This window comes from Phallusia mammillata, chromosome 7 (genome assembly GCF_965637545.1).
Source record: "Phallusia mammillata chromosome 7, kaPhaMamm4.hap1.1, whole genome shotgun sequence".
Classification (NCBI taxonomy): domain Eukaryota; kingdom Metazoa; phylum Chordata; class Ascidiacea; order Phlebobranchia; family Ascidiidae; genus Phallusia; species Phallusia mammillata.
In genome coordinates, this window is record NC_137258.1 from 9,954,288 (window position 1) to 9,973,740 (window position 19,453).

General features: G+C 37.1%; 1 protein-coding gene across 2 annotated transcripts; it reads right to left on the reverse strand.

The window, feature by feature from the left end:
• Positions 1-257: 257 nt before the first annotated feature.
• LOC145237893 (la-related protein 1-like) lies at positions 258-16,497 on the reverse strand. 2 transcript variants are annotated; one of them, XM_080100883.1, is made up of 23 exons: positions 15,622-16,497; positions 15,511-15,551; positions 15,247-15,309; positions 15,028-15,102; positions 14,756-14,915; positions 13,100-13,228; positions 12,835-12,978; positions 12,340-12,511; positions 12,114-12,168; positions 11,869-11,958; positions 9,930-10,329; positions 9,689-9,855; positions 9,129-9,207; positions 8,418-8,611; positions 7,986-8,153; positions 7,491-7,659; positions 6,906-7,063; positions 6,358-6,470; positions 5,923-6,059; positions 3,110-3,254; positions 2,920-3,029; positions 2,723-2,850; positions 258-2,432 (listed from the first exon to the last, which is right to left on the reverse strand). In XM_080100883.1, exons 1-23 carry the CDS (start codon positions 16,397-16,399, stop codon positions 2,343-2,345), a joined length of 3,765 nt encoding a protein of 1,254 aa, XP_079957009.1. In that variant the 5' UTR covers positions 16,400-16,497; the 3' UTR covers positions 258-2,342. The 2 variants fall into 2 exon arrangements, with proteins under 2 accessions (XP_079957009.1, XP_079957008.1); XM_080100882.1 differs by having other exon boundaries at positions 15,247-15,312.
• Between the last annotated feature and the right edge of the window lie 2,956 nt (positions 16,498-19,453).

Sequence of the window (19,453 nt, forward strand, 5' to 3'; positions counted from 1 at the left end):
GTTAGACGGCGGGCGTCATTTCAAAGCTTGGCTGCTGTTTTCCTGTAGTGTGCCGCAATTCAACGCAATACATACACTGCGTTTAACTCAAAGTTAATTCGGTCCTCAGACTGGGGTTGTATTCTTTACGCAGCAATGACAAGAGCTCATTAGTCGCACAAACACAAAAGTTTCCTCATAATCTTGTCATGTTTATATTGAGTTTCATCACTGCTGGTGTTACCTTTGCGACTAAGCTGCAAAAAAAACACAAGATGTCCATGTCCTTGATTTTTTTTAGTTGTTCTTTTGTCGATCCTCGTCCACATAAATTACACTGTTGTAGCGCGCAAGCAAAAAGGGGGAGATTGAATTGCGACAAACGTCAAAAGACAGCAAAGGGAAGTCAAAAGCACACGCGCAAAACACATCACACACAAACACGCAACAAATGAACGTCGCCCTACCATCACCGAGAAAACCGAAATATTGCTATGAGTTTGTAACAGTTTTGGTTAGAGTTTTACTGTTTAGCGTGCGAAGTGGGGAAAGCAGAATTACTATTGCTCGTTCATTTCGCAAAGTAAAGTTTGGCAGCATTTTTTCGGCATAAATCAACATTTGTTGATCAAATTTAATTATTTGGACGCAAGAAATATGATATTTGGCAACTATTTACTCAAGATTACAGACGAGATGTATTAAACCGATCGACGATTAGGCACAACCATACTTATACCGATACTTGCAACTTGTGTTTTGTTAATGGCGTTTAGTGTTTTTGGCAATATACATGAAATTTCAGCACACCGCCACCGCATAACAAGATACCTGAAGCGGGAAAAAAATCAAAACCGACAACGGCGAGTCCTTATTGCAACGGAACGGCGACTGCTCACAACAGAACGACAAATCAAGAACGTTGGTTTGCAATAGACGGGAGGTGAGACGGCAGAATAGGATCTGGTTACTATCAGTCTTGAGCGAGCGCTACAGCAACGAATCTATACATACCCTGTACCAATACAAATACATCCCGCAAAAAATAACAGCAAAAATCATGGCCCAGCTACTCAGAATTTACACAAACAAAGAAATTACAGCGGTTTTATGCAAATCTATATTCCGTGCACGCACATAGGGATGAATCAGTTTGCTTGCTAACAAATGGGTTATTGAACCAGTATTTTTTAGATTAATTTAGTACGATAACAAAGACGGCGTTTTGGGTAAGTATGCAGTAAACTGGCGAGTGGATGGTGTAGTAATACAGAAACATTGATCTTAATTCCCAAATTACGACCGAGCGATAGCAATACAACGGAAAAGCGCGCCAATGTGGCACACGTACACAAAAAAACGAGGACAAGCGACGCTACCTAGAGGTCTTTACTACCGCATCTACCGTCACCAAAATCCAGCGGGTTCTCCGGCGTCCATATGCAACGCCTGAAAAATCTGACTATATGATTGGAAATGGGCTAATTTTAAAGCGAAAATGCGCTTTGTTGGTTTATAGGGCACGGTGTTAACACATATGTTCTATTTTTTGTGTTCGTACGTGCTACGTGTGACTCACCCCATTACAGCAAGCTGACAGGAAAAATAAACATGGGCATGCAAACGACACAAAACGTCAAGGGCGTCGGGAATCAAAACGAAAAAGGCACTGGTAACTGATGGGAACAAAGACTAAAACAGAGGTGACTTCGCCTCCCTTCCTTCAGGCCACAAACACCGGGAAAATCATATGGAACAGAAGCCGTGCAACCACCAACGGGTAAAAAGTAAAAAGCGGAGACGCACTTAAAATGAAATTTAAAACACGCAGCTGGTGGAAGCTTATGAGTAAATGGAGCTTATTTGAAACAGGTTAAAAGGTGAGCCTGTCCATGAGCAGAAAATTTGTTCGTTTTGTTGTTTTAGATTTGGGTAATTCGGTTTGATATTCGTGCGGCCAAAACCTCACAGTGAATTTGAAAGAGTGCCGGGCGTGCTCGCCAGCAGCACCTAGTGTACGAAAGTACGCGGGCTGTGACCGGGTGTGTTTATAATCAGTCAAGAGGCAGTGGGTTTTTAGGTTGTTTGTACAATAATCACTGATTTGCGTACGGAAAACGTAATAGTTACAAATTTACTTGACATTGTTTTTACATAGGCGAGTTGTGCAAAACTACTAGAAAGGGTGTCTAGTTATTTTCCGGTTGTTTCGGTAAACATGATTGTTATCGACTTTCAAATGATTGGCAACTCAACGAGGTTGTCACCACCAAACCAAGCGTTCCACAGCCACACGATTTCGGATCAAATCGAGAGAAGCAAAAAAGAGAAAAATAATGTTTGTAAGGTTGGAAGGGCGGACTTCAGCGAGATGTTCGTGAGGTACTGGGATTCGAACCAGCGCCTGCTGATGTCTTGCTTGGGCTGTCGTTCGGGCACTCCTCGACCGGGGGCTAGGGAAATAAACGGTTATTTCGAAGCATAACGAACATTGCATAACCTTTTTTGCATTGTTTTTCTGCAATGTATATTGATTTTCTTGTCTATTTTAACAAAGAACTAAAGCGTAATGCAAAAGTTTGTTAGCTTTTTCTCCGCTAAAGTACACAAAAGGTTGACATTTTCGAAGCCAATTTTTGGAACGGTTTAGGATCTAAATTTGTACCTACAAGCCTGAATCAAAACTAGACTTATATCGATGGGAAGTAATTTTGCTTAAGTGCCTGGAAAGACAGGAACTTACCAAAACTCTGAAATCTTCCAACTTCTCAAACTTGTTAAGCCACTCTCTTATCCTGCTGTCGATTTCAGATAGAGGGTGGCCCGAGTACTTAAGAAACGCCCAAAACTTTTCTAACCCATAAAGTTGTCCTAAAAATCAGAAAAAGCTTTAAAAATTGGCACAACTAGCAACTCAACGTTTACTTTCAACTATCTTACCATCGTGATAATCGCGAATTACGTCTGCCTGAAATTCCTGGAAAACATCGGGGCGAAACTTCTTTTCCAATCCGTAGCTGTAGAAGCGAAACAGGCACTCTAGTCCGTACCTGTAGAAAACATAAAAGTTAGCAAGCTGTCCAAAAACGATTTTCTGCGAGATGCCTGTCATAAATAAGTTTCATTTTACCTGTAACCATGCTTGCCATCTTCAGCAGCCAGTGTTTTAAATTCCTCGAACATTTTCTTGTTAAAGTTGTCACGAAGGAAAAATGACCAGAATCGGAATAATGTGTTCATCTCCTGGGATTGACCAATTCCGACACGATCTCGTTCTGTACAAAATAACAAATTGTCAAAAATCAATGAACATAAGCTCCGCAATGCAACTTACTCATGGAGCTGCTTTGTTTGTGAAGTGTAAGTTAAAAAAATAACAAAAAAATAGTTGGTAGCGATTAGCTCCAATCAAGCAATAGGTTGTGTTAATAATGTGTTGTAAATGTATCAGATGTTTGTTTTTTCAACTTGGGTATTTGCGGCCCAAAAATTTGGTGTTCGAAACACTCTTAACTAGAAGAGTGGCTTTCTGATATGCTTCCATTTTATATATTCTATACAATATTTACCAATTTACTATACACATCATTTGATCTACACATATGATTGTTTTTGTAAACAAAAACTAATGGGTCCCCACACGCGTGTTTGTGCGGATTTACGGTAAACAAATGTTGCGGTGATTTTTAGATTCTTAAGGACAAATTTTTAGAAAGCATTAACCCAACAATAAAAAAAATTGTTCGTATTCTTTTGGTACTATTATTGTCATATATATAATTACAAAAACATTAAAAAAACGATACAAATACTTCAATTTCATCTCTTGCTTCTACCCAGATATTGTCGTCCAAGGTCGGGTTTTAAACAAATTTTCCTACAAAGCCTTAATTACAGACACTATAAATTAAACAGCCATTTGCTGCACAGGTATACATAACAAATTGTTTTTTACTTAACTTTGTTTCGCAAAACGACTACCATTGAGCTTTAGTAACCTCTCACTGACCTTTAGTAACGTTTTTTGACACCGTTTTTAATAGCAAGCAGACTTAGTGTAAAACAATACCGGTTTGCCTAATTTATATTTGAGTATTGGTTTGTCAAAAATAATGAAGCTATGTTGTGACGAAAATTCGATCTTAACTGTGTTTGTAATACCTACAAGTTGACCTTTAGTGACCTGTGGTCATGCGGCGGCCAAGCTGACAACGAGAATTTAAATACTATTTATCACGGCTATAAAAAGAAATTATGTTTATTTTTTCACCTTTATGTTGATCAACAATGTTTTGCTTGACATTTACAAAACCGAAGCACTTTTATCGAATTTAAATTACGTCTTAGGCGCAAAACGTTTGCTGGAAGTGCGATTGATAACTTATAAAACGACATGGCATTGCTGCGCAAAAACAGCTGATTTCTAATCACTGAAAAGACTGTCTCTTAAAACGTCTGTCTGGACGTCAAGCTGATCCATCCCGCTCTGCACTAAACCTTTTAATCGTAAACCACTGAATGACTCCCTTGGGACTTCTGTCTGACTGACAGTGTACACAAACTATGGGCTGTAAAAGTCATTATTTGGCCGATTAAGGCAAATTTTTGAATACTAAACGAGTAAACTACTGCAAACAATTGTTTGAAATTTCAGCACATTAGAGCTTGTATTTCTGGCCTAAAACCAAAAAAGATTATTTCGGGATTTAAGGGGTGACGATTATTTCAGGCTTAAAGGGGTAAAAAATGGGTAAATCCAATAAAAATTAGAAAAGTATTTAGAATACCTTACATTGCACCAACCAACAAAGCATGAAACTCTTAGATCATGTACTTTAGTCAGTACAGCCGTTTTCAAAACTTTACGTTTTGGGGGCTTGTGGGTGAACCGCTGGGTCATTTGGGGTCAAACTTTAGGAGGATCAGGTTTTAAACAATAGCTATCATCTGTGTAAATTTGAATAAATTTAAAGCATTCTTTCTTGACCAAACGCGTTTGACAAACCAGCGTTAGACAGAAACGAATATTTTGGGGTTTAAGGGGTAAAAATGGGTAATCCTGTTAAAAGTTAGAAAATTCTTTAGAAAACATCACATTGCACCAACCCACAGAGCACATAACTCCTAGATGATGTACTTTAGTCAGTACAGCCGTTTAAAAAAATTTACGTTTGGGGGGCCTGCGGGTGAACCGCTGGGTCATTCGGGGTCAAACTTCAGGAGGATCAAATTTGGATTAATATGTAACATCTGTCTAAATTTTAATAAATTCGGAGCACTCTTTCTTGACCAAACGCGTTTAACAAACCAGCGTTAGACAGAAAAAAGAAAAAAAGAAAAAAGGAAAAAAAATACGGACAAAAACAATATGTGTCCCCTTCATAGAAGGGGACCCATAATTACGTTTGTGGACAAAAAGCTGCCTATTAAAAGATATAAGGTAAAGGCGACGGTGGGAATAAGATTTTAGATGCATGGCTTAGAATGCTTGTATTAAAAATCACTCCTTGTCCCTTGTTTCTCACACTTGCATCTTACAATTCTCTGCTGGTAATCGAATTAGGCCGGCAACATTCTTTTCAAGCAAGATAAAGAACAATACCCAACCAGATATTGTTAAAAAGGCAATGTTGATTGTGTGTTGTTTAGGCAAATTGGTATTGAATGCTAACCATGCAAATAATTTACTAATACGAAACAAACCGTCCCTGCTAGGGCACAATAAGAGCCTTCTATAACGCAACGGAGCGCACAACCAATAATCGCCGGAAATCCTTTATTGGAAACCAACTCCTGATTGCAAAAAGTGCTGGCACGTAGCCAGGAGCTTTAAATGCAGTGTATAAGGTTGCTGAGAGGTTTGAAAGGTAGTTCGAAGTACTTTGGTGAAGAGTTTTTGTGCTATTTGTTTATCATTATCCCTAAATGAAACTTATACATCACCTCTTAAGCATTTTCCGTGGTACTTGCTGTACACCTGCTGAGCGAAACCCTTCTCCTTTAGCAGGGAGTGAGAGGGGTGCTCGAACTTGGGAAGGGAGTGGGGAGTTCCTCCATACGCGCGCCGACTGTTTCCCTCACTACAATGCACAAATTAAATAGGGAGGTGATTACCAGCATTAAGTTAAAACGGATATGCTGACCCGTGTTTAATATTAAAAAAATATGCATTTTCAGATATTCAGCAAAATGTTCATGGGTCGACCAATTAGCGGAAAGCAATTGAATTTTACTTTTAAAATAGCCGTTTTCTTTACAGGGAGGCAAAACACGTAATTTTAAATCGTCATTGTATCAAACACAATGGAAGTTTCTGACACTTATTTATGTAACATTCAACTACAAATATCACGCAAGTCAAAACGTAGTGTATGATACCTGACAGAGGGAGTCCTCGATCTTGATCTGTGTTCCCTTATGTCCATCACCCAACCCACGTGATGTTCCTCTGGTGGATGGCTGCTGTGACGCGTTTTCCGCTTCCGAGGCGTCTGCGAAAAGTTGTTTATGTGTATAACGTTTTTAAAAATACACAGAACGAACAGCTGGTGGACCTTTGTTTACAAACACTGTAAACATTAAACACTGACACCAAAGTTTACCCTTTGTTATGGCCTAGCAAAGTAATCCTCGGTACTTGACAAAAACCGTTGGGTTGGAGTTATGACGTGATAGTGATCAAACGCTTTGGCGCAGCCATCGGTAAACTGAAGTGGGTGAACTTTCTTTTTTCGTAAAGGTCGAAAGGCCAAAATGTTTGAGGTATTTAAAGATTACATGTCACAATAGGTAAAACTTGCTACGTTATCATCCTTTACTCAATATCGATTACTATCAACTAAAAAACGACCAGTGTTCGGACAAACAGTATTGAAACCATTTCACTTTTTACATGGCATTCAATTGTTCAGTGATAATTGCCATACCATCGGGTCAGGTGCCTTGTTTTCCTTGACAACGGGATAAAATCTTGGCGCAGTTGCAGAGTCCTTATGGTGTGGAGTGCGAGGCGTCTTTCTCGTGACATGTGCACCTGGACTGCCCTGGATGTTGGCAGGAACTGACCGCGTAAGGGAAGGATCATCTGATAGAATAAGAACTATTTAAGAATATTTCACATCATTTTTATCGTATTAACCCATCCTTTTTACATCAAAGTTAGTTTGGGGCAAGTAAGTAAGTTTCATGTTAATCATTTAAATCAGTGGTTCTCAAACTGTATGCAGTAAGATAATTCCAAGTGAGATTTTGGAAATCCCAACTTATGTTTAGGATAAACTTGATGACTAAACAAGGCAATACTACGCTAAAATAAGGGTGTGTGTTAATTGATTTGTTTAAGTAATCTCACCAATACATAAAGTTGCAAACTTATTTCGTTGAACTTTTTGTTGTGTTCTCTTATGCCTTAAAATGAGCAGCAATCTTTTTTGGTTAATCAAGTGCAAAAATGTAACCCCAGATTTACATGTTTTGTATGTTATATAAAACCCTTCATAATGTGTAAGTACCTGGTTTGTTGGTGGGAGATACAACTGGTGGTGGACCAACAGTTGACTTTGCTGGAGGTCCGGGTGGTGTGATTTGGCTCTGGTTCAACGCCGACCTTTTTCCACCTCGCATGTCCTGAAAATCTTCCTGGCTAATCACATTCACTGTGGTGTAAGTGGCCTTGCCCTCCTGCAAATTTGAATATATGTATATGCTTAGCCTGGTTGGAGGCACTCACGGCATTTTACAAAATTGCAGAGTCAACAAAGGTTCATGTTTTGTTCAAGACAAACAGATTTTTATTCTCAATGTAATTTCATGTTAAACTTTAGGCATATTTGTTGCTTTTAAATAAAAATAGTTAACACAGATTGATAACATAAGATTATTTGTGTGTTGTGTCCATGGTAAAAATACTTGGTATGATTTGGAATGGAGAACATCTCACTTAGCCACAACCTAATTTGGATGCAAACACACTTTCAGTGGAAATGCATAATTCATGAGAAACTCACTGTTGGCTCAGCAAGCTCAGGGTCTTCGTCCCAGGAATCCCATAATTCCTGTTCATAGTAGTAAAGCCCATCGTTAATGACCGACGCCAAATCTTGTGTCATTTTGGTCCTGGTTTGAAAGAATCCTGTACGGTCACCGCCAGGGTGCTTGCGGAATGCTGGTGGCGTCTATGATAGCAAAATATACAATAATCTCAAATGAATATTTGCAACAGGGTAAATGTATTTGAAGAGGAATATAACAAGCTTGTTTACAAAATTAATTTATTGGACTGTTTTTGTTTTTCAAGAAAAAAAATTCAAAACAAATGTATGAGGCCAGTTTATTTGCCCAATGCTTTTCAACATACACAGTATTAAATAGTTTGATGAACAATTGTTTATAATGTCAATAAAATAATTGTTTAAAGATGCTGTTGCAAAAAATATTACTTGTGTTACGATGATGATTTTTCGTATGTCAGCATCAGTAACATCATCATCAGAGTCTGAATCCCACTTCGTGAAACTTCGCTTTTGCATGTTTAACTCTTCCATCTCCTCATCAAACATGAAATCAAGTTCCTCTCTCTTGTCCTCCTTGCCTGATTTACCCTTCTTTTGACCTGATTTTTCTGCTTTTGTACCTAAAAACATAGATGCATATTTTTAATGTAACTAAAGACACAAAACTGTAATTTGTTACTGGTTGGCATAGTCAAAAATTACATAACACTGTTTTAAACAGATCAAAGTTACATATTTACTCTATGCCAATTATTGCCCAATCAGCAAAATATCCAGATATCTTTTCTGGTAAAATGCCACAGTCTTATTTGTTGCATAACATTTTGTATATAACTGTTGTGTGTGCTACTAGAATTAAAGATGGTGTTGGCACCGACTGTTTTATGACATTTCTGTTGTCAATTTTTTATCAAAATGGGTGTACGTGCATAAAGTCTGGGCATATTCCACATTTATTTTTTAAAAAATTTGAGATTGCATGTTATTACTGAAACAAAGCTTCATAATTATATTGTTAAATTCATTAACTTTTATACCTCTGCATGAATTAAGAACATTTACTGATGGTGTTAGATTTGACAAAACCTCTCCTACACTTAATGTGACAAAATTTGGGGAAATGTATGTTGCATTTACCTCTCTTTTCATCCTGCCTCTTGGACGGTTTAGCTTTGTCATTTTCTTTTGGTGTTTTTTGTTTGTCTTGTTTCTGGCCCTTTGAATAGACATCAACGTTACTTCATATACTTAATCAACAATAAAAAACATCCTAAAAATATCTTTGCCTGTTTGTATTTCTACTAATGAATCAACATGCTATGCACTTAAGTAATACTGTCACACAGAAAGTTTTACAGGAAGCAATCTAGGTCAGGAAGAGATTACTTTTGTTCACCTAAATAAAAGGTAAAGTGGAACACTACATTGCTTCAACACAAAAACAACAAAGCATACAGACTGGTGGAAAACCAACAAAGGCTATTGGGAAATTCAAAGAAAAAGGAAGACATACGTAATAGAGGTTGAATACACTGCTAAAGTTATTTGTGCTTTGCCCATATGTTAGCAGTAAGCAGATGAAATTTAATTTATTTATTTTTTGCTTTTTGCACTGCAGTTATATGTGCAATCAATGGAAACTCCTATTCTAGCTTCAACAGGTATCAAAAGAAAACATAATTTTTAGTTATACTGACCCGCTTCACCCTGCTGGGTCGATGTTTTTCAACTTTCGTCCACCAGGTTGTGTCCATATCAGGAAGGCTTGAGCTAAGACCACTTTGTCGAGCAGCAGTAAGATTTGAGTTTGAATCAACCTCTGCATCTTTTTTGTCATCAGACTCTTTGGAATTCACTTTTGGTTCTTCAAAACAAACCACACAAAAAAAGAAAATTAATATTCAACACTTTGAGGTATTCACAAAATTTAGGAAGTACCTTCATCAGCAGGATTAGTTTCTTCATCTGTTTTGGGTGAAAATGGTTTGCCTGGGACAAAACCTGGTGTATCCACCCATTTCCACAACTCAGAATGGGCCACAACCTCTTCTGGGACCTCCTCGGGCACAGAGTTGCTTGACATGACAGCGTCATCCACTGATTTGTGTCTAAGGTTTCTGGCAGGAGAATAGAAAAATTCCTCAGAAGTTGTTGAGGTTGGGCTGAGACTAACGATAACTGGTGCTTGGGTGCCAGAAGGTGAAAGGGGCGATTCTGGAACTGGGATACTGTGGTCACTTTCATCCAAGTGACTATCTTGGATCACCCATTGCATAGGATTGTCTTTGCATCGAACACTATTGTCCACCACTTCCAAAACTGTACTATCCTTAAGTGCCTGAAATAGAAACAATAGATTTGAAACAATAGATTCCGTTTTGACACATACATTGTTTTAAATTGACTTTCACTGAATATTAATCAACCTCCCACGGAAGGGAAAACCAGTTAAGAAAACCAAATGTCTCATTCAAATGATTACTAAAGTTCAAAAGTTTCTCCAACAAAACAAGGAGTTATAAATGGCACTTAAATTGCTCAGCTCATTCATGCATATATATTACAAGCAGTCACATACCAAAAACAGGTCACAATTCACTCAATGACAAACTATAGTGGTAATATATTTGGTCCCAAGAATACCATAAACTATTACAGTCAGGTCATTGCAGCTAAAATAAGACAAAAACAGATGTAAACTAGAAGGGTGGCTCAGCACATATTTCAATTGCACATACACTATAACCTGTTTTGAAACGTTAATATATTCCCTACACTTTTTTATATTGGGTCCCATACCACCAACTGTCTTTTATAACCTTAGTTGTTTCTGCAGGCAGAAACTCATGGGTCCCCCACACATGCAAAGTTAAAAACTATGCATTTCAAAAGACAACCATCAGAAAGTTTGGTATTTTAAGAAAAACTGTGGTCAGATCTTCGCTTAAATAATCATGCTATTAAAAGTAATAACAATGCAAATCTGATTCAATTCACACATTGTTTGAAGTTTGTCCTATTTAGTGCTCTATTTATAGAAAAGAAGGGATAAATAGTGGCAAAATAAAGTGAAACACAAAAATCGACACCTAAAAATGACATAATCTACTAACCATCCAAATGTCATTCAATTCAGACATTGTTAAAAACATGGACCCATTTTGGGGGGCTCGTGGGGTGAATGTTGGGAAGACAGGGTTGAACACAACAATCAACAATTATAAATGGCACACTCTATAAGCTGTCCAAATTTCATCCAATTCAGACATTGATTAAAAAATTCAACCATTTTAGGGGGCAAGAGGGGTAAATATTGGGACTTCAGGGTTAAACACAACAATCAACACCTATAAATGACAAACTCTGCAAACTGTCCAAATTTCATTTAATTTCAACACTGTTAAAAATTTCAACCTTTTAAGGGGGTTAGTGGGGTAACTGATGGGGTTTTACACCCAAAAGTATAAAATATGAAACCACAATGACCCAAGCAACAGTCCTGCAAAATTTTATCCAAATCAATCAATGTTTAAAATTTTGACCACTAGAGGTGTCATTATTTGTTAACACATCTGACGTCATAAGGCTGTTGACACCCCCTCTGACTGACATGTGCAAAACCGTCCACCTGGTATTGCACAAACACAAGTACCATATGTTCTGTTGCCTATATTATACTATTACACCAAAGAAATTTTCTGTTTGTGGTGCGCAGCAACCTACAAAAACGTTTTACATTTCGGGGTCTAGCAGGGTAAATACTGGGGTTATCAAGTCAAACGAAGTAGATGGCACATCTGCATAACCATATCTACCATCTCTGAAAGTTTCATCGAAATTATAGGGGGGGGACCCATAATGATGTATTTATTTTTACCTCATGAATAACATCTACATCAGTAGTTAGTGCCTGCACCCTTTGGAAGCTAGCAATCAAGCTGATGGGTAAATATCCTTCATTGTCCATCTAAAACGTACATTATACTGTTAACCGTCATATACACATACATATAAATAATGTATTTAGCACTAAATTATCTTATTACTACTGTTAAGTTACAGCTTTTATGACTTTAAGAGCACAAATATATACTCTACAGGTGCTGTATGTACATGTTTTACCTTTCTTCGAAGAAAGAAGTCTCTTTCCAAATTTTCTGGACTGAAATAGTATTCTCTGAAATGTTTTGAAATAAGTTTATAAATTATAATGATCAGGGCATAATAAATGGTGCTCTATCAGCGTTACACCATGCTAATTATTTCCCAGCTGTTTATGTAATGGGGTCTATTAAAACAATAAAGAAGACAAGTACTTAGTCAGTTATATGCTGGTTTGGAAACTTACATTTGCCATTTTATATATTCCAAGTTGGGGCCGAATGAGTTTTCATCTGGCACATAGAGTGGTACACCGTCCTCTAATATTGGCGTGATGATTTCTACTGGTACCGCATAGCCCGATGCGTCATAAACGAGCAACGTACCAGACGGCAGATCCCCAGGAGAATAAGACTTGTCTGTTAAAGGGTAATTACAAATCACTCCAATTATGGAATATGGGATGTGCCAGGTCTATTTTGCAAATGACATATATTATTTTCTTAACAGTATATTTCAGCATTTGTTACAGCAACATGCGACCAAAGACAAAAGTATTATGCATTGTGTAAACCAGTTTTATTATGGTTGAAAAGGTGAAAGGATCAGTTTTATTTTAAATAAGTAAAAACGATTGGTACTGTTTTTTATGGTTCCATTTACTTACAATAAGGAGATCTAAGATACTCAAACCATAAAAATGTATTTAAACCACAAATTGTAGCAAACATATAAAATTCACCTCTTGCACCTCCGCGAAATGAGCCCCTACCACGGCCTCGCCCCCTGCCACGGCCACGACCTCTTCTGCCATAATAATCTCTATCAGATCTTGAACTGTGCCAGTTTACATTGTTGCTGTTGTTGTGACTTCTACTGCCTTTCACTGAATGAAAAAAATCAAAAACAAATTCCAGAATATTTATGCTATGAAATGTTGCAAGGCATTTGAATGCAAAAAAGCATTGTAGGAGATAATTAACAAACTTTTTTTGAATAATGCTTACAGCCTTCATAGTTTCTGATCGGTTTGCCTCTCTCGCCTCGTTTTGGTGATGTTGATCGAGTTCTGCCTCCGCGCGAACCTCCCCGCTTGGAGCGAACATCAACAGGTAAAGGAACCCATCTGTGTCGACCTATCATCAAATTGTATAATGGTTATTCTGCAGGTCTTGGCATACAAAGCAAGTTTAATCTGTCTACTGCAACATGCTTTGAAAGATTTCGTTAAAATATTTTAATCATAAAGTCACCTTTAAATTGGTTTCCACATACAACCACACAGCCACATTTAAATAAAGCATGTGTGCTCAAATATATCAGCACACTATATAAAACCTTAAAACTTTTGTTGAATTGTGGTATTAATGAGTGAAGTATCATTGAAAATTATTTTGCACTCTTTGCCCACATTGCATTGAAAAAATGAAAAAGCAATATATATACATGTACTTTCAGTGGATAGGTTCAGAAGCAAAACTGTGATGCTATGGGATGTTGACTTATCAATGAACAGTAGCAGTGAGTAAGAAGCTACCAGATGGCAGAATTAGGAAGCGTATACTTCATGCGCATTATAGGAAATAGGCTAAAACAAGGGAGTGCACATCAACAACCGGCTAATGCACAGATGGTGCCTTCCTCAATTAATGCCTTAGATATAACTTAGATAATTGTTAAGTGAGACCAATTTAAGTCAAGCCTGATTGTGCATCTACTGGCCATAAAACAATTTACTGCAGTTTTTATGCCTGAGCTATCAATAAATCATACAGATTTCATGGAGAAGTTGCAAAACTAAATTGTCAATTTGCAATACACAGTTTACTTTGGTATTTTAAATCAAAAGGTGATAATGTTAGTAAGTATTTAACTAGGAAATTAAACTATGGGATAATAGACAGTACAATAATTGCCATCTGTTGAAATGTGGGTTGACTTCAAATTGGCTTGCCAACACCGTGACAAGCAACGCAATGCTAACACCAGTGGGAAAACCAGTTGATAGACACAGGCCTCATACTATAAATAAACCAACCCCTGGGCAGAAACAGCAGCAATATATGTTAGCATTTGCACCCTTGAAACATAAAACACAATTTGACTTAACCCACTTGAGCAAGAGGCTATAAGAGCCCAGCAAACAGTGTCGACAAACTGTTTGCACAGGCAAAGCTCATCAAGGCAATTGTTAACATCACAGCACAACCAGCTCCTTGCTTCAATGAGCCAAGCATAATTATATATGCAAAATAATATATTTGTTGATGATTGGTGATTGTATTAGTGCTATTGTGTCGCTATGTTTTGTTTCACCAAGCGAAATAAACTCAACTCAACTCAACTGTTATAATTACAGTTGTTATAACTTTTCTCAACACAACAATTAACATGAGGTATAATAACAATACTTGTGTGAAAAGTGACCAATCTTATTTATTCAAAATACAATGAATTGTATAAACAAGATAGGAAACCAAAGTAAAGTAGCTATTTTCAGCCTTTTTTACCATTTTAATGAACTGATTGTTAAAAACAAAAATATAGGATAACAAGCTGCAACATGTACAAAATAAATCAATACAAACAACACATGTAATGGATTAACTAATCACCTTGATTAACATATAATTTAAATACAGTGTCAGTGTATACCAAAATACCTTTTTTTCTACTATTTGGTGTGTTTGGTTCAGATGAGCGACCAGCATCATTTTCCTTTGATGAATCGCTATCGTCATGTTTTTCATTGTTGACAACTGGTTGAATGTCATGATTTGACTGTTTTGATCCTGGTCGTCTTTTCTGTCTTTTTTTGTGTTCCTGCAATAATGCTATATGTTACCAAAGAGTAAAAAGAAATCTTTTTTAAAAGATACCTTCTAATGTAAAAACAGTTTGTTTCTTAACAGAAAAATTGGTTGTAAGGACTTACTTGTTTCAGCGCAGTATCATTGTTGTTACCATTTGATTGCATACTTCCATTTTCAGTTTTACCCTTAGGTGACATCTAAATGTTTACAAAAAATCTCGTTGATTTTATTTATTGCTGTTTGATAAAAGTTTATTTCTGTTTTTGAAACTAAAGTTGTCTTCCAAAATTACAAAGTCATTTGGTTTGACACTATTGTATTACATGTAATACAATACTTACTGGCCCAACAGATTCATTCAATGAAGGCCAGGTTTCTTTCACAGGAGGGTTTGAGTCATTTTTCTGCTTAAAAAAAACTTGATAGAAAAAAAAACTAGGTAAACAAAACTATTTTTTACAATAACCATTGTTTTAACCTGAAAAAATATATTGATGCCTACAACAACGGCATTAGCATGTGTACAACAAGTTTCATATTACAAATTCCACACTAAACCTATGTTAGCATATATCAATTTAATAAACCTAATTAATATGTGATACCTTGGCTTCACTCATATCTGCATCTGAGCTGCTAGCAGAATCTGCACATAAAAAGTTCCATTGCAATTAAACTGAAACAACACCTAAACCTATTAAGTAGTTTATTCAAACCTTTAGCATCAGCTTTCTCCACTGGCAAATTATCTACAGGCTGTTTTTTCGTTGCAGTTTCTTCGTTTTGATCTTTTCCGTTCTTTCCCCATGCACATGTTGCAGGCAGCTTCACAGGAGAAGTTTTTGCAACTGGCTTGGGCTTTGCCGTTGTTTTTGGTTGTTTCTGGTTACTTTTTAAGTTTTTGTTGTTTTGTGTTTTTGGTGGGGGTGATTTTGTTTGTGCTGGTTTCTCCCCCTTGCCCCATGGGTTGACTTTGGGTACGGGGGCTTCCACATATTCTTTTGGGCTATTTTCCTTTTTGTCTCCATCTGACTTTGATTCAGAGTCAGCTGATTCAGCCCCAGATTGTAATTCAGAGGAAGTTCCATTCATTCCAGCAGCAGCCTGATCCTGGGAAGCATCAATGTCTTTTCCCTTTTTGGAATTGCTGTTTTCGGTGCCAGCTGGGTATCGAGGCTTCTTTTTGTGATGAAACCGATTTGATCTGCCACGACCACCACCATGACCTCTGGGATAATGATTTCCTGTGTATCGATGTTCTTGTTTTTCACTTTTACCTTTTACTGTGCTCCATCCCTCAGCATTCTCATCCAGATCTTCATTTTGTTTCTCTGAAACATTTTCATTGAGATCCTTTTCTACCACAACTTGTTTGTTATTTTCAATCTCAGATGGATCCGGGCAACTAATGGCCCATGATGGACTTTTTAAACCATCAGTATCATTGTCAATTGTTACATTAGATGTGTTGCTTGTGACAACAACACTCGTCATTGCAGTAAAACAAATAGTCAGGGCTTGGAAAAGTCACCAGGATTCTATTTGTGCTGTATCTAACCACCTAAACCAACTTGACATAAAAAATACTTGATAAAACTGAGAAAGTTTAATGTCACTCTAAAGTTGTATTACCAGAACAAAAAAATACACACATAACATTGTTTCCAACATATATAGAGAGATTTTTCACCCATTTTATTTTTGTGTTTTACAAGTTTCCAAACACACATTTTACAACAAGCAGTATTGAAATGTTAAGTACAAATAGATTAAATATCACTTGTTCCAGCAGCTTAAAACCAAAAATATATTTGAGGTCAAAATAGTGATTTCCAGAATGCTAGCGATTTATTAAACATACATACTTGCATGTAAATTAAGCTGCACTGCTGCATATTTATTGCATAATTGTTGAATATATTTCTTTCTATTTTGTTGTATTACACATGTAGTTTGTAATTTAGAAGGCAAAGATCCACAGAAGTAAAATAGATTCGTCAGGTGAATCCAACTCACTAAACTATGATCAGTTAAAATACGAAAACATGCGGTATATATATATCATATATGGACTGCTAAGGGCAATGTATAAACATTCGCTTAATTTTACTTTTTGTATTCGTAAATGAAATGTAGTCCACGCAATTGCACTTAATGACTAATTGATCTACATAACTCATGTAACATCAGCATTCTTTGCTAGCGTTATGGTGTCGAGTGTCGACAGGTTTACATTTACATCACTCAAGTTTATTCTCTCTCGAGTGATATACTGTTTATAATTATTTCTTCGCACCAATCACTAAATTCTTGAAACAAACCAATACAAAAGAGGCAAAATGACACATTACAATACCCATTTAATGAGTATCGCCTCAACTAACAGGTTTTCAGGACCACGTGTCAAGCAAACGCACAAACACCGCATCGCTCCGCACACTTGGCCAGCATGTGCATCGTCCATGACGAAAAGTGACTTTAGTGCGCATGCGCATACTACGTTATGGATCAGTGATTTTCATTTGTATGTACGGATTAAAGAGTATAGAAAATGGATCAATGCTTAATTGTTGATTTGTGGCTTTAACAAATCACTTGTAAATTCACCAGAAACACCCACTAAAATCCATTTTCTTTTGAATCCCTAATTTAATCGACTATTTCACATACGTAGCCTACTATTTGTCTATATTGAGGTTTTTCACGATTACGGATTCTTGTTTACTCTATTCGACCTGTTTAAAGCCAAAATTAGTACCGAATTCCAACATTTACATTTTAAGGGGGCCACAGGTCTTGTAGGGTTACTTAAAGGGGGCCATGAAGCCCAAAAGTTATACTTTTAGGGGGCCACGGTCCACGAAAGGTTAAGAACCACTGCTTTAGAGCAGGGGTGGAGAACCTGCGGCCCGCGGGCCAAACGAGGCCCTTGTTTAAAGGTTGTGCGGCCCGCAGAGACGCTTGGATTTCAAATTTACTGACAAACGAGTCCAACTATTATACATTTTTGAGCAGATTATTGCGCCCGATGCTATTTTGCTGCGACCTGGCAATTTGTGGCTATAATTAAATGCCAATTTTACTTGTAGTTAAGCATATTTGGTACGCAACTAAGAAAAATCACCTTGTGTTATGCACAGGTGCGGCCCGCGATCTAATTTTAGCAATTGTATTTGGCCCCACAGTAACAAAGGTTGCCCACCCCTGCTTTAGAAAGTTTAGAGGATATACCAACTTTTGAATAAACTACAAACGTATAGACCAGAGGTTCTCAAACTTTTTCATATTTTTTCAAAACCGTCCCTTTGCCATGATGTCGAGGGCTCGCGGTCCTTCTGAATGCGTATTTCGGAAAAACGAAAATTGATTGGAGGATTTTAGCTAGTTATGCAAAATTGCGCATAACAAAGATCTGAAAACTGCATCTGACATCACAGAAAGACAAAAACATTACGATTGTGCGCCATGGGCGCCGGCAGAAAATTTTGCAAGAGTGGGCAAATTTTGGCTGATACTTTACCGCATCAAGAATTTGTTACATTTGAAGCCATAAATCGTGTACTTCACAATTGAGTTGCCTAAAAGTTAAAGCATTGAACGATGTCACAAATCCCCACGCTGCCACTTTAATTAGGTTTGTTGCTAAATATGTTAAATTGAGGTACACTGAAATTCCAAGGGGGGGCAAGTGCCCCCTCTTGCCCCTACGTGGCGGCGCCCATGTTGTGCGCGAACAATTGCATTTTTCGTAGTTGTTATGCAATAAAGGCTATTGTTTAGCAATGGTGACAGTAGATTCTTAATTCTGCTTTGATTTAAACTGATTCAGTGGCACAAACTGACGCCAAATAAGATTATAGAAGTACTTCAACCTTTTGCCTAAAGTTGCACTAACTGTAGGGTAAAAAAACGTTTGAACACCGAATAAATACGGTATGGCCTATACCCGTATCGGTAAAATTCCAAAGCAACTTGATTTACATAATCTTTACTGTAAAAGTAGCCTATAATTAATCCACAAAACACATAAAATTAATAGCTAATAACTACATCGTCTTTTTTAAGTAAACAATGTGTCAAACTTGCCCCCTTTTGCAAAATTTTCTGCCGAAGCCCACGTTGAAAAGCTAAATTTTCTGTGTTGTCTATGTTCGAGATTTTTCTTTAGCCTATATGTTTATCGCGAAATTTATCTTTAGGAGCTAAACGACACGGTAAATAAAGTTTTGGTCTTACATCACTAAAGCGAATTCTGTAATCGCTGTAATAACTTTGTGACATATTGTTACGCCAGAATGGCGCAAATTACCTAATTTTTTAGTGCTATTATTAAATTTAAAAACTCAAAAATAAATTTGAAAAATATTTTCAAAACCTAACATCATATATCGTATGAAACTGGTAAAAACAAACAAAACATCAGCGTTAGATATACGCTTCCGTAACACACATGACGTCTGTACTCTGTAGTACACTACACGTATTGACCCCATGCACAACTCCGGGTTAGCGGGTAAAATTTGGCTCCAATAAAGGGCAAAATATAGC

What these genes read in the sequence shown, in the direction of transcription:
- LOC145237893 (XM_080100882.1), bottom strand. Translation starts at nt 16,399, where the DNA reads ATGACGAGTGTTGTTGTCACAAGCAACACATCTAATGTAACAATTGAC. An exon ending in ATTTCGCGGAGGTGCAAGAG is followed by an intron (nt 12,512 to 12,834) that starts GTGAATTTTATA and finishes ACCCTTTAACAG; the next exon opens with ACAAGTCTTATTCTCCTGGG. An exon ending in AACTAATCCTGCTGATGAAG is followed by an intron (nt 9,856 to 9,929) that starts GTACTTCCTAAA and finishes TTTGTTTTGAAG; the next exon opens with AACCAAAAGTGAATTCCAAA.